Source organism: Sorex araneus, chromosome 3, assembly GCF_027595985.1.
Source record: "Sorex araneus isolate mSorAra2 chromosome 3, mSorAra2.pri, whole genome shotgun sequence".
NCBI classification, from domain to species: domain Eukaryota; kingdom Metazoa; phylum Chordata; class Mammalia; order Eulipotyphla; family Soricidae; genus Sorex; species Sorex araneus.
The window spans coordinates 207217755-207243703 of NC_073304.1; the positions used below are offsets into that span (position 1 = coordinate 207217755).

Here is a 25949-nt window from a genome sequence, read left to right on the forward strand (position 1 = left end):
AAGAACAAACGAGTCTTTGGTTAAACAGCGTTGATGGGGGGGCTGGAACACATGTTTAGTCTAGGGGAGGCCGGGGTTGGATACCCAGCACCAGACAGTTCCCTGAAGCACTGAGCCAGGAAGACCCCTGAGCATCACTGGGTGTGGCTCAAACAACAAAGAAGAAATATCTGGGGTGTGGGGCTGGAGAGATAGCATAGCAGGTAGGGCGTTTGCCTTGCATGCGGCCGACCCGGGTTCGATTTCCAGCATCCCATATGGTCCCCCAGCACTGCCAGGAGTAATTCCTGAGTACAGAGCCAGGAAGGAGTACCCCTGTGCAATGCCAGGTATGACCCAAAAAGAAAAAAAAAATATTTGGGGTGTTATGCCGAAGAGAGCACATTTCATTACAGCAGGACTTCCTGGAGCCTTTCATGTACCCAGGAAACTGGAAAAACAGATGGAGCTGTGTGTAGCACTTTCTGAAACACATTTGAAGGGTCGATGGTATTTTTGGTTCTTGTTTTGTTTTGGGGTGTGTGTGTGTGTGTGTATATTTGTTCATTTGGGGCGACACAGGGAGGTGCTAAGGGGTAACTTCTGGCTCTGCACTCAGGGATCACTCCTGATGGGGCTTGGGGGACCATATGGGATGCTTGGGATCAAACTCAGATTGGCCATGTGCAAAACAAGCATCTACCTGCTGTTCCCTAGGCTCTGAGTTCAATTGTCAACCCTCCCCAGACCCCTCCCCCCCACTCAAATAATATCCAAGACTAATTTGCCTGTGGAGTCTTTGTGTAATGCCCCTCTAGACTGGTATTCTTCTTCTTCTTTTTTTTTTTTTTTTTTTTTTGCTTTTTGGATCACACCCAGCGATGCTCAGGGGTTACTCCTGGCTTTGCACTCAGGAATTGCTCCTGGCAGTGCTTGGGGGACCACATGGGATGCCGGGGATCGAACCCGGGTCGGCCGCGTGCAAGGCAAATGCCCTACCCGCTGTGCTATCGCTCCGGCCCTGGACTGGTATTCTTCAATGCGCTTGCTGAGAAATGCAGGTGTGCCAGGTCTCCCTGAGCCGAGCCTTCCCTCTCCAGTCTAGACATCAAGCTGGTACCCTGGGTGCTAGGATACTCCTAAAGGCAGCATCACCTGCCATTCTCAAAAGCGTCCCTTGTTGGATGGCGACCAAGATGGAGACCATACACCTTTTCAGTAAAGGGATGAAAAAATAAATCTTCGCAGTCTGACAGGCCAGCCGGTCTCTGTTGTAGCGACGCATCTCCAACACTGTGGTCGCAGCACCCAAATAGCCCCAGCCGCGCTGTCAGTCAATGGCGTGACTGTGTCCCAAGAAAAACCTGCTCCTCCAAGTAAGGTGAATGTGACCTGTCTGTGGATCGCAGCCGGCTGATCTTAACACAGCGGGTATGTCTAATAATAGGACTTCCTGCCGTGATGGCGACATATTTATGTGGTCTAAACCAGCCACCAGCCACCAACCACGTAAGTTGTAGAGCATATGAAACACGGAAGGTGAAACCAAAGGACAGAGTGCTGTACGGTACTTTTTAATTAATTCAAATTTGCATGGTCTAATGTGGCTATGAGTACCACTGAACAGCACAGGTGTCCTTTGAAAGGCATGGGCTGTCTCTGTCTGTCTTTCCTATATCTATCACCTAACAAGCAATTAATATTGGTCCAGGCCTTTATTCTTCAAAAGTCACTTCTGAGATAGGGGAGTGGCAAACCAAGTGGGCCTGGAAAAAGGAATTAAGATGTGAACAGGTAGGGGGCTGAGGGATAGAACAGTAGGTAGGGTACTTGCCTCGCATATGGATGACCTGCATTTGATGCCCAACATCCCATATGGTCACCCTAGCACTGCCAGGAGTAATTCCTGAGCATCGCTGGTGTGGCCCCAAAACAAAACAAAAAAGATGCAAACAGGGAGATGAGTGATAGTACCATGAAGGGCACTTGCCTTGCACGTGGGTGACCCGGGTTTGATCCCCAGTACCCCATATGGTCCACTGAGACTGTCAGGAGTGATCCCTGAGTGCAGAGCCAAGAGTAAGCCCTGAGCATAGCCAGGGGTGAGCCAAAACCAAGTAATTTTTCCAAATATGTGAAGAGGAAGAGTCATAGGGAAAATGGGTTGTGACAACATAAAAATACAGATTCTAGACGAGATGAACAATACCTGCAAAGCCATAGACTAAACACACTTCCTAGGGGAGGACCCACATGGCAGGTGAGTGCTTGGATCCCAAGGCCTGGGGCTTGAGCAAAACGGCATACCCTAATGAGTCTGTCTCATTAGTCCCCAAACTGTGGGGGGCTTGTAAGGACAAATGGTAACATGTGTAAAGTGCTGAGTGTCTGTGTGAGAGTACAAAGAACCCCCCTGTGAAACCATGAGGGCCAGAGCTGGAGCAATAGCACGAGAGGGAGGGCATTTATGCCTTGCATGCAGCTGACCTATGTTCAATCCCCGGGATCCCATATGGTCCTCCGAGCACTGCCAGGAGTAATTCCCGAGTACAGAGCCAAGTGCTCACTTCGGCAGCACATATACTGAGCACAGAGCCAGAAGTGATCCCGAGCATCGCCAGGTGTGACCCAAAAAGCCAACAAATATATATATTTAGATAAATTTGGAGCTGGAGCAAAATAGCACATCGGGTAGAGCGTTTGCCTTGCATGTGGCCGATCCGGGTTTGATTCCCAGCATCCCATCTAGTCTCCTGAGTACTGCCAGGAGTAATTCCTGAGTGCATGAGCCAGAAGAAACCCCTGAGCATTGCCAGGTGTGACCCAAAAAGCAAAAACAAAAACAAACAAAAAACTAATTAAAAAAGTTAAAATTAATTGTGCTGCTAAAGCCTGAGCAACACAGCTGGCCAGAAGCCTCTGAACTGAGTGTCTCCAGCTAAGGCACTGGGTATCCTAGGAAATCCCTCAGCAAGGGCAAGTAAGCAGCAGTCCTTCCCCCAGGAAACCCTGACCTCTCGCTAAGGCCAGACCAAGCCTGTCGGGCGGGTAGGGCGTTTGCCTTGCACGCGGCCGACCCGGGTTCGATCCCCGGCATCCCATATGGTCCCCCAAGCACTGCCAGGAGTAATTCCTGAGTGCAAAGCCAGGAGTAACCCCTGAGCATCGCTGGGTGTGACCCAAAAAGCAAAAAAAAAAAAAAAAAAAAAAAAGAAAAAAAACAACAGACCAAGCCTGAGCATCTCTGGGTGTGACCTAAAAAGCAAAAAAAAAAAAAAAAAACAACAGACCAAGCCTGTCGGAGGGCACCAAGAAATCCAGGCCAAGCAGCACAATATTCAAAAACATTAGGATCTGCTCTGTTAACAAGACACAATCCTATGTTTCGGGGGAAATGTTGTAAATAATAATAAAAATGATAATGATGATGATGATGATAATAATAATAATTTGGTTTTTTAGTTAAAAACAATTTTGGTTTTGGGGCCACACCCAATTGTGTTCAGGGGACCAGATGGGATAACAGGTATCAAACGTGCCCCCCACCCAAGGGACATCTGGCAATGTCTGGAAGTGCTTTTTCCCCTGGAATTTTAGGTTACAGCCAGTGGTACTCAGGAACACTCCCAACAAAGCTTGGGGGATTATATGTGATGCCAGGGATTGAATGGGGGTCAGTCGTGTGGAGGTGAAGTGCTCTAACCCCTGCACTATCTCTCTGGCCTTGGAGGACCCTGATGGCACACTAGATAGTCTTAGGACTGTAGTGGGCAGAGATACTGCTAAACGCCCTCCAATGCCCAAGACCAGGAATTACGTGATGCGAACTGTCTGTGGTGCTGAGATTTAGAAGCCCCAGGTTAGAGCTCACTCCACCAAGATGGTTATTTCAGGGTCTGCAGGGACAGACACCCTCTCTCTGGACAGAAACAGCATTTCTTGACACTCCCAGCAAGGAAATGCGGTTAGGAAACCGTGAAGCTGAGTTGCAGGGCTAGATGGGAACCTCATTATTAATCAGATCAACCAATGAGAATGTTGTCATCTTGTCCCCATCACCACCCGAAGGCGCCGGCAGCAGGTGCTTATGCAGGTTCTCATATCCGGATACACAGCCCACAGCCCCGGGGAGGGCAGGAGAGGCACTGGGAAATGGGGACACTTACCAATCGGCGAGATCCAGGAGTCACCCAAAGCGACTCCAGCGAAGTTACAGCAGATGGTCCCTTTCTGAATGGCCTGAAAGACGAGACATCCATTGAGGGGTGCCAGGGCCTCAACACTCCTCCAGGAGGAAGCCCCACCTCCCTACACCCCTTCCCTGAGCACAGGAAACTCCCACTGGTGCCTTGGAGATTCCCGAAGCGCAGATACTCGTGAAAAGGTGACATCCCTGTCACCATTTTCTGCAAAATGAGGAGGAGCTGTGTGAGTTCCTCTCTACTTTTCATAAAGGTGACTGCAGGATTTGGGGACAGCTGGCACTGTCCCTGATAATTTCTAGAAGAGACCTTGTTACCCTCTCTCTGGGGTCACGAGGTCAACCCAGCAGGAACCACCAAAGCCATGAAAGGGCTGGGAGCCACCACAGCATGGGCTGGATACCTTAGGACAGGTATCTCTACTGCTTTTATTCATTTAAAAGTAACACTGGGACTAGAGCCATAGTACATCAAGTGAAGAGCTTGCCTTACACAAAACTGACTTTTAGTTTGATCTCTGGCATCCTAAATGGTTTCCTGAGTTCCTGCCAAGAGTAACCCCTGAGCATAGGCAGAGCCAGGAGTAAGCCCTGAGCACTGCCAGGTATGGCCCCAAACCAGAAAAATAAATAAAAGTAATGTTTGGGGGCCGGAGCGATAGCACAGCGGGTAGGGCGTTTGCCTTGCACGCGGCCGACCCGGGTTCGATCCCCGGCATCCCATATGGTCCCCCAAGCACCGCCAGGAGTAATTCCTGAGTGCAAAGCCAGGAGTAACCCCTGAGCATCGCTGGGTGTGACCCAAAAAGCAAAAAAAAAAAAAAAAAAAGTAATGTTTGGCAGCAAAAAATTAGAGACAGTATCAGTAACATGGGATAAATAAATGATTATTTCCATAGTACACTGTAGGATAACATTGGGTTTGTCCTTTCAGCCTTGTCACAGGGAACTTAGTTTACCTTAGAGCAATGGCCTTTCTGTAGTGACACAGGAAGACAGTTAATATTATGCTTTGTAACTTGGGAGCTGAGTGACTCCAATAATATTTATTCCTGGACATCTGCTTTCTCAACTCAGTTGCCCTTAGTTCCTAGCACCCCAAAAGCAGGGTCCTGATGAGGGACAGAATGGAGCCAGGGCAAGCTGTGAGCTACCCTGGCATTGAAATGGGCCAGGCCAAAGCGCCACAATACTCAACTATAAGTTGAGAGCATGGTCATAGACAAATGCTGCGATGATCCAAAAGTAACGATGAGACTAGGACCCTGCTGGGGTTAAGAAGACTAACCTGGCCTGAGGACTGTGGTCTGGAATATATAGTGAATGTCCTCAGGAAGAACCAAACTTTAAGTTTGATACATCTCTTACTGTGCTCATACAGAATGACATTACTAGAAATATTTGAAGTAGATTTACTAAACTATTTAAGCGGATTACTAGCTGAGGAAGGAAGAAAGGGACACACCCTAACACACCCTTGTTTGGACCCCACCCTTGATCGGATCTCCTAGTAATCTACAGTAATCAATCTCCTTAGATGAGATTTTGTTAATCTCCTGGAACAATGGTCCTACCCCTCTTTGTTGACTTGTTAATGTTCAACCCATCTTTGTGTTACCGCCCTATGTGATTGCAATATAAACTAAGACTGTGGGGGAAGAGAGGGAGACAACACAGACAGAAAAAGACACAGCAAGAAGACACAGAGGCATGACAGAAGAGGCAGAGGTAAGACAGAAGCAGCAAAGGGAGGACAGAGGCAAGACAAAAGCAAGGAGAAGAGATAGAAGTGGAGAAAGAAGGTACAGAAGCAAGAGAGAAGACACAGAAGCAGAGACAGAGAGAGGTCGGAAGAGACCAGAGGAGAGACCACAGAGACAGAGATAGAGAGACAGACAGAAGAGAGCACAGCAGCACACACAGAAGCAGAGCACAAGGAGGAGCCATCCCGATCCGGTCCATACTCAGCGGCTCGAGAGCACCGAACTCGAGCCGTGCTCGAGAGAGAGCTGCCCCCGAAAGCCCAAGGACAACAACAGAACACAACACACACACTGCATCTCCCCCCACCCTCAAGCGCGAGTGTCCTTGTAATTGTTTTACAGTACACGAGTCAAATTGAAAAAGAAAAAAAGGCCCTTTATTTTTGCTTCAGGGCCACACTTGGCAGTGTTCGGGGGCCTCTCTTGGGGATGCTCAGGGAAATATGAGGCACTGGGGTTCAAACCTAACACTCCTGTATGCAGAGCAAGTGCTCTTGTCCAAGAAGGCTCTGTATGGACTGAAATGAAAAGATCTCCAAGGTAAACTGCTAAATCACCAAGATAAACAAAAGAAATAACGTGCAGCATATAATTTCATTTCTATAATAATAGGGGCAAAGTCTATGTAAACTAGCTCAATAGGCATGAGCTACCTCCATAAAGATAAACCGGCAGAGAGGTTGCCTTGGGGGTTCTGGTTATGCATTTAATCTACTTATCAGTGGCTATGCCGGCACTACAGTGTTTTACTCATCAGACTTTATAGCTTGTTTGGTATCTGGCCGGGCCCCCTTCACTGTTCTTTCTACAACGCTTTTCGCTTATTAGTATAGACTTGCTCTTTCTGTTCATGTACAAAGCCTTATTCAAAGCACAGTGTTAATAGGAAACAAGTACGAAAAGGTGAACATAAGCAGTTTCTGTCTGAAATCCAAACAAGAAAGGCATCTTGCCTATTACCTTATGAAGTTCCAGGCCAATGGCAGCAGCCATTTTTCCTCCATAAGACTCTGAGAAAATGTAGAATGGAATCCTCTAGCAAGAAAAGGAATTTACAAACAGTTAAATAGCACAAAGGCCCTTTTTTATTTTCTTATGGTGTCAGGTATCAAACCCACGGCCACACAGATGCAAAGCCTATACTCCACCACGTAGCTACATCATCAGGCCCTTTTCAAGTCATAAGAATTGACTGTGGGCTAGAGAGATAGCACAGTGGGTAGGGCGTTTGCCTTGCATGTGGCCCGGGTTCGATTCCCAGCATCCCATATGGTCCCCTGAGCACCGCCAGGAGTAACTCCTGAGTGCATGAGCCAGGAGTAACTCCTGTGCATTGACGAGTATGACCCAAAAAGAGCAAAAAAAAAGAATTGACTGTCTGGGAGACACATTTGACAGTGCTCAGAGCTTACTGCTGGTTCTCTGCTCAGGGACCACTCCTGGCAGTGCTGGGGGTGCCCTTGGGGAGGCCATATGTGGTGACAAAGATTGAGCTGGGGCTAACTGCGTGCAAGACAAGCACTTGACCCCCAAACTGTCTCTTCATAAGAATTAATAAGAATTAATTTAAAATTCCTTTTACATGTAACAGTCAGATAAAACAAATCTGCTGTCTCCCCTACCCTCTCCCATATCTGGTTATTATCTCTCATTAAAATTTTGGCTTCGGGGGCTGAAGCAATAGCAGAGCAGGTAGGGCGTTTGCCTTGCATGCGGCCGACCCAGGTTCAATTCCCAGCATCCCACATGGTCCCCTGTGCACCGCCAGGGGTGATTCCTGAGTGCAGAGCCAGGAGTATCCCCTGTGCATCGCGGGGTGTGACCCAAAAAGAAAAAAAAATTCTGGCTTCATGGAGGCTGAAGCGATAGTACAGCGAATAGTTAACCTTGCACAAGGCTGACCCAGGTTCAATCCCCAGCATCCCCTATGGTCACCTGACTCCTCCAGGAGTAATTCCTGAGTGCAGAGCCAGGAGTAACCCTTGAGCATCACCAGATGTGACCCAAAAAGAAAAATAAATAAATAAAATTCTGGTTCCAGGATCTATTTAGCAAGTTAGAAGCCCTGCACGTGACCAACTGGGATTCAATCCCCAGCAACCCACGGGGTCCCGTGAGCACTGCCAGGAGTGATCCCTAAGCAGAGCCAGGAGGAAGCCCTGAGCACAGCCAGGTGTGGCACCAAAACCAAAAACTGACAGCAACAACAAATTCTTTAGAACTGACAGAACAAAAGCCTACACTTCAAGGCTCTCCCTGCATCTCTGCAGGAGCTGAGCTCTCCGGGGAGACAATGTTGCAGCTTCCCCACCCGTCCCCACACCTGAAAGCTGGCCCAGCCTCTCTGCTCACCTGGAATTCCTTGTGGCTGTCAAAGAAGCTCTTCAGGAGAACCAGCATGTCTGACGCCACCATGGCAAGGTCTTTGGCATAAGCGTTACTCTTGTTCACATAGCTGAACCCCGTGCCCACCGGGTTGTCCACAAACAGAAGATTGGCAGACTGGAGCTACAACAGGGAAACAAAAGTGGGGAGCAGTCACCCACTATCCTTTGATCATCTCTTACCAGCTCATCAAACCCCACAGGTGAGGCTATCAGTGGGTTACGACCTTTTTGCTAGGAAGGATTAAAAAAAAAAAAAGTGTGTGCGTGGTGGGAACAGGAATCAAGGCCACTACAGCAAACAAGGGAAAGGGGAAAAAGAGGCAGACAGAAGAATTCAAACATGAGATCCATGACTCTACGGCGGGATTCTGTAGCAGTGCGGGGAGAAGCAGGCGGCATCTGTCCAAGTGGGAGGCTGAAGCCGAGAGGGCACACCCCGTACGTTCTCTCCAAAATGAGTCCAGTTTCCACCTGGTCTGATTCTCTGTGCACTGCAAGAAGTCTTTATTCTGGGCCAGAGCAATAGTACTAAGGTCAGGAGCTTGCCTTGCAGGAGGCTGACCAGGGTTCGATCCCCAGCATTTCATAAGGTCTTCCGAGAACCTCCAGGAGTGACTCCTGAGTAACCCCTGAGCATGGCTGGGTGTGGCCCTCCACTCCCCCAAAAGAAGGCTTTATTCTAATTCCTTTTCCAAAGAGGCTTAAAGTTACATTGTTTTCTATCTGGGTTGGCCTTAAACAATGATAGAGCAGCTATTATCCTTGCTTGATCAGGAACCCAAAGTATGTGTGTGGACCAGGACTTATCCAAGTGGCCCTTGGGTGAGTCCTGGGCAACACAAGTTAACAGGTAACAGCGGCATCAGGTTTAAGACCTGAGTCACCAGTCTTCACTCAGGCTGTCTGCCCTTTCTATCACCATCCGTCCTGGCAGGCTGCAGACAAGTTAGTGGGGTGATCTACTACTGCAAGGAGAAGGGGTGCTTCCAATGAAATAGAGAGCAGGAATATTCCAGATACACATTCAGCATGTGCAGAGACCCTGAGGCCAGAGTGAGTAAAACACAGTCCAGGAAGACCAGGGTGGAGACAAGAGAATCAAAGGAAGGAATCTCGTTCTCGTTCTCTCTCCTCTCCTCTCTCTCTCTCTCTCTGGCACACCTGGTGATGCTCAGGGGTTACTCCTGGCTCTGTGCTCAGGAATCACTCCTGGCAGTGCTCGGGGGACCATACTGAATGCTGAAGATCAAACCCAGGTTGGCCGTGTGTGAGGCAAGTGCTCCACCTCCTGTACTATTTCTCTGGCCCCTTCCTGGTCACTTTTGGTGTGGGGTCTATATCAGGTGGCTTTCCAGGGACCATATGGCCCTGGGGGGTTGTTACACACGCCAGGCTTGTGCTCTGCCACTTGAGCCACATCCCAGCTCCCCTGCATTAAGCCTTTTGTGTGTGTGGAGGGGGGGTGGGGAGGTGAGAGGGGGTAGAGAGAGTAATTGGGGTGACACCTGGTAGGACCCTGGCATGCTGCTGGGGACTGTCCTAGGCAGTGTCTGTGGGACTGTGATCTCAGGGATCAAGCCAGGGCCTCCTGTGAGCAGTTTCCCTGCGCTCCGGGCCTCGGAGCTACCTCCCTGGCCCTGTCTTAAAGAGCAGATGGGGGAGGGGGAGCCGGAAGGGTGGCCAGGGAGGAAGTCAGGAGGAGGCAATCAGCTACCCAGAGGCCAGAAAGTGGGCTGTGCACGGGTAAGAGCTGGGAGAGGGAGGGGCAGGCTGTGCCTCAGAATCTGGGTCTGGTCTTGGGGTAACTGAAACGAAGAGTGACCTGTGTTGGAGAGCTTCACTCAAGGGGGACATAGAAAATGAACTGCGCGCACACGCCACCAAGTCACTAGGGCTGATGAGGAAGGGACGGGGAAGGAGGAACAATGCCTGGGTGTCGAACACTGCGCTGGATCCTGAACCAGCTATTCCGGTCGTAGGCACAGTTCCCATAAATATTGGAAAATCAAGGGCTCCAACAAATATTTGTGTGTCAGTGCTCTCTGCATTATTCATAATGGCCCAAAAGTGTTCGTCAAAGATGACTGGATAAACAAAATATGGTGCAGCAGTACAAAGGCACAATGCTCAGTCTTATTAAGGAATGAGGTGGGGGATGGGCCTCATGGCTTATAGGTCAGAGGCCCGGGATTTGACCCCTCATATGGCCAAACATAAACTCTATTTTTTTCAAAGGAAAGAAAGATTTTTTGGGAGGCTAGTGAAATGGCTTAAAGGGCTGGCACACCTGCTTTGCATACAGGAGCCTCGGGTTAATCCCTGGCGTTGCTTTCCTAAGCATTGCTAAATGCAGTCGAAAAAAAAAAAATAAAGAACTGACCCACGCTTCATGCGTGGACTCTGCAGAACTTATGCTGTGAACGGAGACAGATACCAAAGGTCAAAAACTAAGATTCCAATTTTTGGGGGGGAAGCAGGGTGCTGTCGAGTGGGGTGATTGTTGGTCACCTAGCCCAGGAGTCAATGCAAGGCGTGGTTCCGGTCCTGTGGTGAGAGATTACCTGGGTCACCTTGGTGGTGTTCAGCAGCCACCAGGACTGTATACGGCTGTGCTCAGGGTTACACCCAGCATTGCTTGGGACATTCAGTGCTATACCAGGCGATGCTTGGGGACGTCCAGGGCTATACAGGACAAGGTTCAGAGGATGTTGACCATGCTCAATTCACGGGGTGCCAGGAGTTGACCCAGCATCAGCGACATCTAAAACCTGTGCCTTGAGCCCTGTATCTCTAGCCCAAGATCCTATTTTATAAAATGTTCCTAGAAGGCAAGTCTAGGGAGAGAAAGTGGTTATGAGAGAAACTGGAGGATGACATCTAAGAGGTATGATATTTTGGGGGTAGGAAGGTAATAAAATATTCTGAAATTATGGTAAATGGTTGCAGAATTCAGTACAGAGGCCCAAGCAATAGTACTGCAGGTAGGGTGTTTGCCTTGAATATGGCTGACCCAGTTTTGATCTCTAGCATCCCCATATGATTCCCCGAGCACTGTCAGGAGTGATCCCTGAGTGCAGAGCCAGGAGTAAACCCCTGAGCATCATCAGATATGGCCCCCAAAACCAAAACTCTGAGTATATACTAATAGCCATTAAATCATACACTTTAGATGGGTGATCTGCATGACATGTGAATCACTTTCAATAAAACTGCTTTGTTTGGGGCCAGAGAAATAGAACAGTGGGCAAGATGCTTGCATTGCACATAACCAATCACTGGCACCACTTATGGTCGCCTGAGCACTGCCAAGAGTGATTGATACCTGAGCATAGAGTAGGAGTAAGCTCTGAGGACCTCCCCGAATGTGGCCTTAAGACTCCTAACCGTGATCCCCCGCTAAAGCAAAAGAGCTGTTTTATTTTATTCCCCAGTGTCAGGGATAAAACCCAGGACCTCACACATGGAGGGAAAGCGTTCTATAGTGGAATTACGTCCTTGCTCAAGCAAGCTGCCTTTTAAGGCTCTATTCTTTGCATCGTAGAACCCAATGCTTGGGGAGTCCAAGGCTGTACATGACAATGAAGAACCAACCCAGGCAGGTCTAGGGTGGGGAGAGATGGGGAGGGCTGAGGCGCCCACGTGGTTGGTCATACAAAGCACCCTAAGAAGGGAAATGGGAAGCTGGCTGGCTCTGTGGGTGGGGTGCAGACCTAGCGCCTAGTGTAGGACACAGAACAATGAGCACCATTTGGGATGTATGGGTGGGGGATGGAGGAGGGGAGACCCAAAGGCGAGTGGAGAAACAGTTCTGGGGCAAAGAGGAAGTTCAGAATGAGTGATACTGTGAGCAGCTCTAGTATCACTAGAGCTCACATATGGACTAGAGTTCACATGTGGACGCCACTGTGCTAAGTGTGAGCCACCGGTGGTCAGGGCTGGCTTCCACATGTGATTAAAGCCGTTTGGAAAGGGGAAAGAGAGAGAGGCAGAAAGAGAAACAGAGAGAGAAGAGAGAGAGGGAGAATGAGAGGGATAGAGGGATAGAGAAAGGGAGGAGAGAGGAGAGAGAGGAAGAGGGAGAAAGAGGAGAGGAGAGAGAGGGAGAGAAGAGGGAGGGGGGTGGAGAGAGAGAGAGAGAGGGAGAGAGAGAGAGAGAGAGAGAGAGAGAGGGAGGGAGAGAGAGAGAGAAGAAAAGTGCCTGCCACAGAAGTGGGCATGGGTGGTGGGAGAGAACCTGGGGACACTGGTGGTGAAAAATGTACACTGGTGAAGGGACAGGTATTGGATCATTACATGACTGAAACTCAATCATGAACCACTTCATAACTGTTTGTCTTACTGTGATTCAATTAAAAACATTAATAAATTTTTAAAAATTAAAAAGAGTGAGAGGTGGCTGGGTGACAATCTTAAAACTTTTACTGCTGTTGTTGTTCTGGGCCGCAGAGATAGTACAGCCAGCAAGGCACTGCCCCTGTGTTCAGCTAACCCAGGGTCGGGTCAATCCCTGGCCCCTCCATATGGTCCCCTGAGCACTGCCAGGAATAATTCTTGAGTGCAGAGCCAGGAGTAAGCCCTGACCACTGCTGGGGGTGACCTCCCCCAGTAGTAGTAATATCATTGATAATAATAATAAATGTTTTGCTCTGTACTTGGGAATGCCTGGTGGTGCTGCACAGGGGTCACCCTGACAGTACATGAGTGACCATGTGGTTGGGGGGGGGGGGGTCTACACTGGGCCTTCAACATCGAAAGCCTGTGCTCCAGCCCTTGAGCCATCTCCCCAGTCCAGAACTTGCTTTTCTCTTTCTTTCTTTCTTTCTTTCTTTCTTTCTTTCTTTCTTTCTTTCTTTCTTTCTTTCTTTCTTTCTTTCTTTCTTTCTTTCTTTCTTTCTTTCTTTCTTTCTTTCTTCCTTTCCTTTCCTTCCTTCCTTCCTTCCTTCCTTCCTTCCTTCCTTCCTTCCTTCCTTCCTTCCTTCCTTCCTTCCTTCCTTCCTTCCTTCTTTTGGGGCCACATCTGTGGTGCTCAGGGGTTGCTCCTGGCTCCAAGCTCAGAAATTACTTATGACCATGCTTGGGTGACCATAAGAGATGCCAGGGATCAAACCTGGGTTGGCCGTGTTTATTTGTCTTTTTGGGGCTTTTTGGGTCACACTTGGCAGTGCTCAGGGGTTACTCCTGGCTCATGCACTTAGGAATTACTCCTGGCGGTGCTCAGGGGACTATATGGGATGCTGGGAATTGGACCCAGGTCGGCCATGTACAAGGCGCCCTCTCTGCTGTACTATCACTCCAGCGCCAAATTGGCTGTGTTTAAAGCAGGTGCACATACCCGCTGTACTGTCACTTCAGACCTGAGAAAATTTGCTTTGTTTATTTGTTTTTGTCACACCCAGCAATGCTCAGGGGTTACTCCTAGCTCTGCACTCAAGAATTACTCTTGGCGTTGAGCGGGGCACCATGTGGGATGCCAGGGATAGGACCTGGGTTGGCTTCATGCAATGTAAATGCCCTCCCCACTGTACTATCACTGTGGCCCCAAGAACTTGCTTTTCTTTGGGAAAGATGGGCACATGTGTGCACTGTCAGGGAAGAGAGACCAGAGACTAAGATGCACAAGGAGCCTGACCGCCCACCATTTGGAACTCGGAGGACAGAACATCAGGATGAGAGGTCTTGCCTGACGTTTTGATTGGTTTGGTTTCTGGGCCACACCTGGCTGTTCTCTGGGGTTACTCCTGGCTCTGCGCTCAGGGATCACTCCTGGCAATGATCGGGGGACCATCTGGGGTGCCGGGGGTCGGGTCAACTGCATGGAAGGCAAGCACCTTTCCTCTGTATTATCTCTCCAGCCCCCTCACCTCATGCTTTGGGATGAACAGGGGAGTAGGAAGGCCAGCAGGAAGGACAGAAAGTTGCCAGTTGCACGTGCACATTACTGTTCTCTCTGGGAGGCAGGGACAGGGATACTTCTCACAAGGGAGGAAAACTGCAGCCTGGACCTCAGCAAAGTGGAGAATGTCTGGGCAGCAGGAGCTGGGGGGAGGGCAGAGCCGGGCACAGAACAGAGGGCAGAGCACCGAGCAGGGCAGAGCCGAAGCTGAGCCCGGATCAGGGAGCAGCGGGTAAGCCTTGGCCAGAGCAAAGCCCACCGTGGCAACAGTGCTGACAATGTGGCTTGGGCTGCTGTGTCAGGCGGCCTGGAGAAAGGGGCTAGACAGGTGGGAGTGACGAGCAATTGGGTGAGGCAGGGCTGTTAAGGGGGCCGTCCTCCAGGAAGTCGGTGGGGAGGAATGGCTGGGGAACGCGGCCATGCAAAGACTGAGGAGAAAGCGAGGCCAAAGGCCAAAGGGACACAAGGGCCGGGCTCCAGGGACATGAATCCCATCTCCACTCTGCCGTGGAGAAGGAGGGCTGCAGACGGTGCGTGACGGAGGCTGGGGGCGCTGTGGATGGAAGGTGACCTCAGGGAGGGGGAGCGCAGAGAGGGTCACTCCTGGGCGGTGACAAGGTCAGCCGGTGAGGGCGGAAGGTCACCAAACAGGACAGAGGAGAGGAGACACTGGCGGAGCCATCCCAAGAGCTAGGAGAGCGGCTTAGAGGAAAGCTGTGTGCCCTGGAGAAAAAGGGGAGCAGGGAGCCTCTTGGGGGGAGGGGGCCAGCCTTGGAGGGGCTATATGGCAGATCCAGTGGGGGGCGGGTCATCCTCACCGTACCCAGGTAGTTGTTCGTGGTTTGAGGTTACTGTCGAGGGGCCCAATTTCCTCAAAGTTTCCAAATCCAGTGCTGGAACCACCGGGACCACCCTATGGAGGAGAAGAGAAACAAAAATAAATCAAACAGAAAACTAGAGTCAGGGGCCAGGCGGAGAACTCAAAGGGTTAGTTCAACAAAACAACTTTAGTCTAGGGCCAGAGTGATAGCACAGCGGGAAGGGCACTTGCCTTGTATGCAGCCGACCCAGGTTCAATCCCTGGCATCCCCTATGGTCCCCTGAGCACCACCAGGAGTAACCCCTGAGCATTACTGGGTGTGACCCAAAATTAAAAAAATATTTTTTTAATTAAAAAAACAAAAACAAAAACCACTTTAGTCTATTCTTGGCTATTACAAAGTCACAAAGGCCTATATTCCCATATTCCCCTCGGTAACTTATGATTCAGTGGTGGCTGGGTCAGCCCAGCAAAAAGGACAGAACTGGCCAGAAAGAAATTGGGGGGAGGGGAGGGGTACTCTGAGCTAAGAAATCCTCACCCCCTCCTAGAATCATTGGTCTTCCTAGAAGTAACTCACCTCGGCTGAAATAACTGTTTCAAAAAATGTTTCTTTAGGAGCCAGCAATAAAGTATAGCAGGTAGGGTGTTTGCCTTGTATGCAGTTGACCTGAGTCTGATCCCAGCATAAGATCCCAGAATAGGATCCCCTGAGCCCTGCTAGGAGTGATCCCTGAGTGCACAGGCAGGAGTAAGCCCTGAGCAGAGTTTTGGGTATGGCCCCAAACCAGTTTATTTTATTTTATTTTTGGGTCACACCCAGTGATGCTCAGGGGTTACTCCTGGCTCTGCACTCAGGAAATTATTCCTGGCGGTGCTGGGGGAACCATATGGGATGCTGGGGATTGAACCCGGGCCGGCCGTGTGCAAGGCAAACACCCTATCTGATGTACTATCGCTCCGGCCCTACCAGTTTATTTTACTTATTTCATTTTTTTAAATTTTTATTGAATCACCATGTGGAAAGTTACAAAGTTCTCGGGTTTACGTCTCAGTTATACAATATTCAAACACCCATCCATTCACCAGTGCCCATATTCCACCACCAAAAACCCCAGTATACCCTCCGCCCCCCCCCCCAACTGTATAACTGATGAATTTCACTTCATTTTCTCTTTACCTTGATTACGTTCCATATTCCAACACAAAACTCACTATTATTGTTGGAGTTTCCCCCCAAGAAAGACAGCCCTACTACCAAGGGAGCATTTGATGATTACTTTTCCATTAAAAGATTGTATGTTTTCAGTTTTTAGAAAAGGTCGGAGTTTTTAGAAAAATTTCGGAGTTGTCCCAGTCCCGCATCCTGGAGCCGTGTTAGTTGCTGCTCAGTGTCGCCGGGGCTCCATCTGGAGAAGGTGTCCTACCAGTTTATTTTAAAAGGTTCATAATCCAGGGGCAGAGAGATGACTCGACAGACCAAGCACCTGCTTCACACACAGGAAACCAGGGTTGGATCCCCTGCACCGCATGGTCCCGTCAGCACTGCCAGGAGTGACCCCGAGCACGGAGCCAGGAGCAGCCCCAGAGCACTGCTGGGTGTGGCCCAAACCAAAGCTCACAATCCGAAGGCAGCTGTTTGTCATGGGGTATGTGTTAAAACAGCAAAGTCAGGCAGCAGCTTGATGCCTCGGGTCAGAAAATGGTGTCAGGATTACTGAGTCACGGGGCTGCAGGCGGAAACGTGACACTGACGTCTAGAATCGCGGTTAAGAACGGTGTGGCGGTGGCCCTGGAGAACGCTGATTGTGCAGCCTGCGCTCCCTGAGAAGCAAGAGTGCCTCCTCCTTGAGCAACGGTGGGTCCCTTTCTGTTTCCTGGTGCATTCCCCGGGATGGGATCATGACCCAAGAGAAAGGAGGGCAGCTGGGGACCGGGCATGGTTGAAGGGGAAATCCTACTCCCCCTGCCCCATTTCTGGTAAGCCATGATGGCAGTGTGGCCTCCGTCTGCCCAGCCAATGACAGACGAGAAGCTGGATGGTGGATGTGGCCGTTCCGCTTGGTTTAGTTCTCAGGCCACACATGCTGGTGCTCAGGGGCCAACTCCGAGCTCTGTGCTCTGGCCTGGCAGTACTGGGGACTGAGTCGCAGCGGGCCACGTGCAAGGCCAGTGCCTTACCCCCACACTTCCAGCCTTGCACAAAAATTTGGGATGGCATGCTATTATGGCCGAGGGCTCTACAGCGGCCCTGAAGAGTAAGTCTGCAGACCAACTGTACCACGTATCCAACCCCCACCCACCCCACCCCGGTGATCACAATGCCAAAAACAAAAGGGAAAAGGAGGTGCCAGGAGAGAGGGGAGAGGGGTTCAAAGGGCTGGAGCACATGCTTTGCATGCAAGAGCCGTGGTTTCAATCCTGGTACCACAAATGGCCCCAGCACCACAGGAATCACCCCAGAGCACTGATGGGTATTGTCCCCAAATTAAAAGAAAATTGGGGGGGAGCATATCCGGGGGTTCTAAGGGTTTACTCCTAGCTCTGCACTCAGGGGATCATTCCTTGTGGGGCTTAAGGGACTATGCTGGGTGCCAGGGATCAAACCAGGTCAGCTGCAAGCAAAAGGGATGGAAAGTGGAAGAGAAGGACAAGGGATGATGATAAAGCAACAACAGCAAAACTTTAAAATTCTGGCAACTAACTGAAACAAAACAACCCCGGTTAGCAGTCAAACAAAAGAACAACTGGCAACCTCTGAAATCCAGTGTTGGGCAAATTACATTCCTGAGAGTCCAGAAAGTGCCTCAAAAGGGACAGTACAGGAGGCAAAGTACTTGCTTGGCTTGTAACAACCTCGGTTTAATCCCTAGCACCGCTCCAAGCACAGACAGGAAAGATACCTGAGAGAGAACAGAGAGACCCTGAAGAGAGACAAGAGCAACCTCTGAGCACACAGGTATGAACCCTGGGGCTGGAGCAACAGTGCAGCGGGTAGGGTGGTTTGCCTTGCATGCGGCCGGCCGACCTGGGTTCGATTCCCAGCATCCCATATGGTCCCCCAAGCACCACCAGGAGTAATGCCTGAGTGCAGAGCCAGGAGTAACCCCTCTGCATCGCTGGGTATAATCGAAAAGAAAAAAAAAAAAAGGAGTGAGCCCTGAGCAGAAACAAGAAGAAGCCCGGAGCACCAGTGGATGTTGCCCGAGCACTTGCTCCCTAGCCAAAAGGACTAGCGTTTTGTCTCAGGGCATCTGCAAAGCCTTGCATGCATGAAGCGTGGGTTGAACACTTAGCACTGCAGAGCCAAACATGTCCCGGGGTAGCATGTGACAAAGAGGAGCCTGACCAGATGGGGCCCGTCCGCCAGCCTCCTTCAGAAAGCCAAAATGCAGAGAGGAAGTGTCACGAAGGAAGTCACAAGTCACGAGAACCCCTTATCAGGCCAGTGCTTGCCCCGGCCAGGCCACTGGGTCAGGTGCCTAGAGGGCGCCCCCGAGTCTCCGCACCTCCAGGCTGGGCCTCGCCTCCCGCCCCACAAAAAGCCACTGACTGTAACTCTGAGAGGCCCCTGGCCGCAAACGGAAAGTTTGTACTCATTGGCCTGGGAGGCGAAGCCAGCCCCTGGGGAGTCGAGTACCTGGGCACCTTTGTCACTGCCGAGCAACCTGCAGGCCCAGTTGGGGCGTGCCCGCACTGGCCAGAGGTGGAAGCAGGGCGCTGCTGCACCCCACCCCGGCACTGGTCTCCAGGTGGGTGGGTGTGGGCCGCCTCCGGGCAGATATTCCGGGAATGTGAGGAGGATCACCCTCTGCCTGACCCCGAAACCCTATGACCTGAGCCCAAGGCACAAACACTTGGGGAGAACCAAGACACCACAGGCTGGCTACTTAAAGATCAGCTTTACTCGGGCAAAAATTCAGGATGGACGGGGCTGGAGCTATAGTCCAGTGGGTAGGGTGTTTACCTTGCACGCAACCAACCCAGGTTCAATTCCCAGCATGCCATATGGTCTCCTGAGCACCACCAGGAGTAATTCCTGAGTACAGAGCAAGGAGTAACCCCTGAGCACTGATGGGTGTGACCCAAAAAGAAAAAAAAATTCAGAATAGAGGGGAAGGAAGGCGACTCGGTCAGAGTGACGGTAGCCCTGTCTCTGCTTTGGAAACTCGGAGAACACCTGGTGGACACAGAGATGCACCTTCAGGCTCCTCTGCCAGCAGCTCTCCCCCTCTCACCTGGTCTCTTTCCCATACCACTGCCTTTGCTGGCCTGGAGAACCCAGTCTAAGTACCAGATGTCCCCTGCGGGGGCGGGGGCAGGGGGGATGAGAGCCCTTCAGTATTAATTACTTCCCTCTTCAGTGATGGAAAAGTGGCCTCAACCTCTAGCCTGGAAGTGAAGTCTCTTACCTGAAGCCACATGACCAGGGGCAGTTCGGAGAAGGTCTTGTTGGAGTTGGTGGCATAATAGAGCCACCAGAACATGTGGGCGTCCTTGCGGATAGTCACATAATCCCATTCTTCCTTGCCCTCCCTGAGACAGTTCAAGACGGCTCCTGATACAGAAAGAAGCACAGTTTGATCATCAGTTGATGTTCAGCTGAAGTCCCGGCCCAGCAGGAACGGCCAGGCCAGAAGGGAGAGGGCTTAATTTATACCTTAAGCAGTCTCCTCATCCTAATATTGTGGCAATGATCCTAAAAACCCCTCTGGGGCTGGAGTGATAGCACAGCGGGTAGGGCATTTGCCTTGCACGTGGCCAACCCGAATTCGATTCCCAGCATCCCATATGGTCCCCTGGGCACCGCCAGGGGTAATTCCTAGTGCAGAGCCAGGAGTGACCCCTGTGCATCGCCGGGTGTGACCCAAAAAGCAAAGAGCAAAAAAAAGAAAAAGAAAAAGAAAAAAAAAAATCCCTCGGTCAAGAAAAAGCAAACCAAATTCCACAGTGGCCCGAGTTCCTTCTACACCCTTATGCAGTGTTTGAATTTTTGTTTCTGTGACTGCGGGGTCACAACCAGCAGTACTTGGGAAGAATGGCAAGCTCTGTGTTAGGGAGGTCACCCTGACAGTGCTCAGAGAACCATGTGGTGCCAGGGATCAAACTAGAGTCAGTCTCAAGCAAGGCTGAGACTTAACCTTAACCTTAGCCCCTGTATAATCTGTCCGGTGCCTAGTTTTTGGAATTTGGGGAGTAAGGTGGGGCATGGGTTTGGGCCATAGCAGGTGATATTTAGGGATTACTCTTGACTCTGCATTCAGGAATTAGTCTGCTAATGGTGATGCTCAGAGGACCATACTGGGCGCAGGGATCAAACCTGCATCAGGTGCATATGCCCTATCTGCTACACTATCTCTCCAGTCCCTGGATTTTTTTTTTTTAATTTAACACCAGCATTTATTGGAAGAGCCTAGGTAGGTAAAGAACTAGATATGGGGACACATGTATGGTCTTACTATAGTGAATGCTTAGATTGCCCTGATTATGATATTCACAAGTGTTTGGATTTTTTTTTTTATTAGTGAATTACCGTGGGGGTACAGCTACAGAGTTATACATTTTTGTGCTCATGTTTCCCCCATACAAAGTTCGAGAACCCATCCCTTCACCAGTGCCCATTCTCCACCACCAGTAAACCCAGCATTCCTCCCAACCTCCCCAGTCCCATCTCCCCCCACCCCACACTGCCACTATGGCAGGGTATTCCCTTTTGTTCTCTCTCTCTGATTAGGTGTTGTGGTTTGCAATAAAGGTGTTGAGTGGCCATTGTGTTCAGTCTCTAGTCTACATTCGGCACGCATCACCCTTCCCCCGCATGGCCTCTGACCACATTTTACTTGGTGTTCCCTTCTCTGAGTTACCCAGAATGAGAGACCAGCCTCCAAGCCATGGAGACAGCCTCCTGGTACTTATTTCTACTATTCTTGGGTGTTAGACTCCTAGTCCATTATTCTATATTCCACAGATGAGCGCAATCTTTCTATATCTGTCTACAAGTGTTTGGATTTTAAACAATAAACATGAAATGAGTTTCTGCTTTAAAAAAAGAGAGAAAACATATTTTTGGGGGGGAAAGGGAAAAAAGTGTTAAAGTACAATTGAGTGGCTTTTTAAAAAATATCATATTGCCCTGTCAGTGCTCAGGGTTTCATATATGATATTGGGGCTCAAACCCGAGCTCCTTGCATGCAAAGCACAACCTCTAGCCTGATGAGATGCTGGCATCTAAACATATTGCATTAAGTTTTTGCTTTTCTTTTTTGGGGGGGTGGTCACATAAGGGTTACTCCGATGCATAAGGGTTACTCCTGGCTCATGCACGCAGGAATTACTCCTGGCAGTGCTCGGGGGACCATATGGGATGCTGGGAATCGAACCCGGGTTGGCCTCGTGCAAGGCAAACACCCTACCTGCTGTACTATTGCACCAGCCCCCAAGGAGTTTCTTTTCCTTTACCTTTTACTTTCCAATAAACCTTTCTACTTAAAAAATAAAATAAAATAAAAGGCCTTTGGAAGTCCTAATTAAATTGGCAAAGGTTACAAAGAAATTACTTATGGAAGGGTAGTAACCACAATATTATAACAATGTGAAAGTTATTTTTTCTGGGGGGACAGGGTATGGGTCACTCATGGCAGGGCTAAAGGTTACTCCTGATTCTTTACCCAGGGGTCACTCCTAATTTTCTTCCAGGGACCCTACCTGGTGCTGGGGATCAAACCAGGATTGGTTGTTCAGTGCCTTAACTACTTTATTATCCCTCAGTCCCTGGAAGGATTTCAACATCACTTTCACTCTCCCACCTATTTTTTTTTGGGGGGGGGGCCACATCCAGTGGTACTCAGGGCTTACTCGGGGCTCTGTGCTCAGGAGTCACTCCTGGAGGAGCTCAGGGAACCATATGGGGAGCTGGGGATCAGGGTCAGCCATGGCTAAGGCACCGCCCTACCTGCTGTACAATTGCTCGGGCCCTAAATTTCAAAGATGAAAATTAAAGATTAAAGAAATAGGTTAATAAATAACCTGTGCTTATTTTGCCAAGAAAAAAAGGCAACTACAACTTTCTCACAAAGTGAAAACAGACTGGCACCTTTACAAGCACTTTTTTTCTTTTTCCTTTTGGGTCACACCCAGCGATGCACAAGGGTCACTCCTGGCTCATGTACTCAGGAATTCCCTCTGGCGGTGCTCAGGGGACCATATAGGATGCTGGGATTCGAATCTGGGTCGGTCGTGTGCAAGGCAAGTGCCCTACCCGCTGTGCTATCACTCCAGCCCCCCTTTACAAGCACTTTACAAGAGAAAAATCACTAACTTTTGGGGAATGCAATTTGGCAAAAAATATTCTATATTAATATATAGAGAGATATATATGGACTGGAGCGATAGCACAGCGGGTAGGGCGTTTGCCTTGTATACAGCCAGGCCGGGTTTGATTCCTCTGTCCCTCTCGGAGAGCCCAGCAAGCTACTGAGAGTATCCCACCCTCATGGCAGAGCCTAGCAAGATACCCTTGGCATATTCGATATGCCAAAAACAGAAACAACAAGTCTCACAATGGAGACATTACTGGTGCCCAATCGAGCAAATTGATGAATAGGAGGATGTGCTACAGTGCTAAAATAAAAAATGTAACAGGAAAAAAGTAGACTAAATACACGCTCTATATTACTTTTTACTAAAGTTACTGGTGCCTGCTGAAGCAAATGGATGAATAAGACAGTGCTACAGTGCTACTAAAGTTACAAGTTACAAGTTTCATGATACAGGGGGCTGGAGCAATAGCACAGCGGGTAGGGTGTTTGCCTTGCACGCGGCCGACCCGGTTCGATTCCCAGTATCCCATATGGTCCCCTGAGCACCACCAGGGGTAATTCCTGAGTGCAGAGATAGGAATAACCCCTGTGTGTTGCCGGGTGTGACCCAAAAAGAAAAAAAAAAGTTTCATGATACAGTGTCTCCTCCTCTTAAAAACAACTGGGTTGGTTAACAACAATAACACTGAAGTTAAAAGGTAACAACACCCTTGGTGACCAGAGTCTTCTACTTTCTAGTTCCATTATGTTTAAATTTCAAGCTCTTTTGTACAAGCAAAACAACACAAACTTGCCCCTCGGAGAGAAAGGCGCAAATAAGAGAAGAGTGCTAGGACAGAGATCAGGAAAGGCAGAAACAGACTGCAGGAACAAAAGGGGAAGACCAGAATATTATTACCCAGAATATTACCCTTATGGCTCTGAGATTGTATATGCAAGAAACAAAAGCTTGAAAATACTAGACTTGACTTGGGTCCCTTTTGACCTAATCCCTGAACTCCTGCCCTCCCAGACGGTGACCCCTGTTCAAGTTTGAGAGCAACACCTAGAACATTTCCCAGACACAAGCTGAAGGGCCAGCGCCACCCTTTTTGACAAAAAGGAAAATAAGAACTTGCTTAAAATTCACAAGACCAACTTGCGGCTCCGTTCAGACAACAATTTGCTGGGCAGAGTGAAAACTAATTTGCAAGTCATCCTATTAAACACCAATTTGCTGGGCCGAAGAACACCACCTATCAAAATTTACATTTGAGGGGCCAGAAGAGGACGTTTGCTTTCCAAGCTGTTGCCCTGGGTTTGGTTGGGGCACCCCAGATGGTTCCCTGAAACTGGGCTGACGGGAAATTTCTGAGTTCAGAGTCAGCCAACAAAATAAAACAAAACAAAAAACCACCAAGTTGTTTCTGCTGAAAGGGGTCTTTCCGGAAGAAGACCTCAGTTCAGGATTTCGTTTTGATTTTGCGCCACGTCCAGGGGGTGCTCAGGGTTTACTCCTGGACCTAAGTTCAGGGATCACTCCAGTCAGGCGCAGGGGCCATATGTGGTCGGGCGGACGGAACCCGGCGCCCCACCCTCTCTATTTCTTCGGCCCTTCAGGAGAAAAAGATTTAACCGCATGCTTCTGTTCAAAATCTTTTATAAAAGTCTAAGCTAACAGCCAATCAGCGCAGGAAAGGCAGCTGGCCTTAGGATCGTGGAAACCTCACTGCCCAAGTTTCTCTGAAACCAACATTTTGGACATCTACTGGGCTGGGGAAGAGAGGTGCACCCCATTCATCATGCACAGCAGCGACGCTCTTTATTTTTCTTCTATTTCCATTAATTTCGTGTCCAGGCTATTTTTTGGGGAAAGCAACTTATAATAGGAAGGTCAAAAGCAATTTAATTACGCAAGACTAAAAATGGGGAAGAGATTTTTTTTTTTTTTTAAATCACAAACCCACTGTCCCAACAACTCATCCCGGGAGAGAGAAACGGGCTACAGGGAACAAGTGGACAGCGAGCTGATTTCAGCCGATGCCTCTGTTGCCCGAACGTACCTGTGCTCAGGCCCACGAGCAGTAGCAGCAGCAGCAGCGGCCGCGCGGGACAGACCCGCGCCAGCAGCTCCATGGTGAAGACCGCGGGACAGCAGCTGCACAGCCGGAGGAACCCCGAGTCTGGTCACGTGGCGGGGAGGGCGGGGCTTGGCCTGGCCTCGGGGTGGGGCTGAGGCTTGCTCAGAACCAGGGCGGGGGCGTGGCCTGAGCTTGTGGGGCGCAACATGAACTCGAGGGGCGGGGCTGAGACCGTCTCACGACCCGGGGCGGGGCCTGAAATCGAGGGGCGGGGCCGAGACCTTTTCTGGACCTGGGGCGGGGCCTGAACTCCAGGGGCGGGGCTGAGACCTGCTTAGGACCTGGGGCGGGGCCTGGGCTCCCGGGGCTGGGCCTGCGCTCCCGGGCAGGCTTTCTGGGTCCCTCCTACAAGCCTTCCGCGGGGCTAGTCTCATGGGACTTTGTACGTGGTCGCCAGGGTATTTTGACGGCCCCACTCTACGATTTGGGGGAAGTAGCAGAGATAAGGAGCTGCTCTGCGGCAGTATTAGACGTGGGTCATGAGACAGGACCGAGAGGTTACTGAACCATATAGCCCTTACCAGTTCATTTCTTCCCCCTCAGTTGAAAATCTGGCGTGAGATTCCATTCTCAGAGATTTGTTTATAACCTATATTTTGGTATTAGGGATATTTGGGAAATTATCAAAAAATTAGATTCTACATAACTTGATGGCATTTGGGACATTTCTTAGTCTTTTTTTTTTCATCTTCTGAAATAAAAGTTTTAATTCTGCTCCCCCCCTCTAAACTTGTTATCAGCAATATTATGTGTTAACATCTTCACCACAGTCATTTTATTTTTAAAATTCTTTTCAGTTTTGGGGCCACACTTGGTGGTGCTCAGACCTTACTCCTGGCTCAAGTATCACTCCAGGTGGTGCCTACAAGATCCTAAGGGGTTCCGGGAATCAAATCGAGGTTGCTCATGTGCAAGGCAAATGCTGACCCACTGTTTTATCTCTCCGGCCGTGGTTCCCTAATTTTCAAATTCATTTTCTGATTTTAAATTCCTCAGGCACAAATGACAGGAATAATAATTCAGCTCTATATGTAGGATGCATTGGGAGAATTTATTTCTCAAATTTTCAAACTCAAAGAAGTGGATCAAAAACCAGAGTCTAAGGAGTTCACCTGAGTCCATTTGAGAATGTTTCCTGATTGACAAGGAACTCTCCGCAGGGTTCTGCAGTGCCGGGCTCCCCCAGTCCCTTCTCTCCTTCAGGGCGAGCCAAGTCCAAGTAGTGAGGCCAAGACTTTGATCCCCCAGCCTCACCTGCAAGCAGTAGCCTCCCCTCTCAACCAGAGTCAGAGAAAGTCAATGAAAACATTGAGATTCAAGATCTCAGAACCTAACAATGAGCAAGTTCTGATTCAATGACAGTCATTCATCATATGTAAGAGCCAGAAAGAGGTCAAACTGAAAAGATAATCCACATCAACTCTGAGATGACAGAAGTGTCTGAATTATCTGACAAATACAATGTAT

General features: G+C 49.6%; 1 protein-coding gene and 1 pseudogene across 1 annotated transcript in view; both read right to left on the minus strand.

Moving 5' to 3' along the window:
- SCPEP1 (serine carboxypeptidase 1) overlaps positions 1 to 24522 on the minus strand; it is a 36611-nt gene extending 12089 nt beyond the window's left edge. Inside the window, exons 1-6 of the mRNA XM_004608643.2 lie at positions 24405 to 24522; positions 19456 to 19601; positions 15047 to 15136; positions 8296 to 8451; positions 6904 to 6978; positions 4146 to 4218 (exon numbers count right to left, since the gene is read on the minus strand). Of these exons, the coding sequence (XP_004608700.2) occupies positions 4146 to 4218; positions 6904 to 6978; positions 8296 to 8451; positions 15047 to 15136; positions 19456 to 19601; positions 24405 to 24477 (613 nt within the window). The 5' untranslated portion in view covers positions 24478 to 24522. The remainder of the gene's footprint in view (positions 1 to 4145; positions 4219 to 6903; positions 6979 to 8295; positions 8452 to 15046; positions 15137 to 19455; positions 19602 to 24404) is intronic.
- Positions 20429 to 20543, minus strand: LOC129403937 (small nucleolar RNA SNORA72; annotated as a pseudogene).
- Positions 24523 to 25949: the final 1427 nt, after the last annotated feature.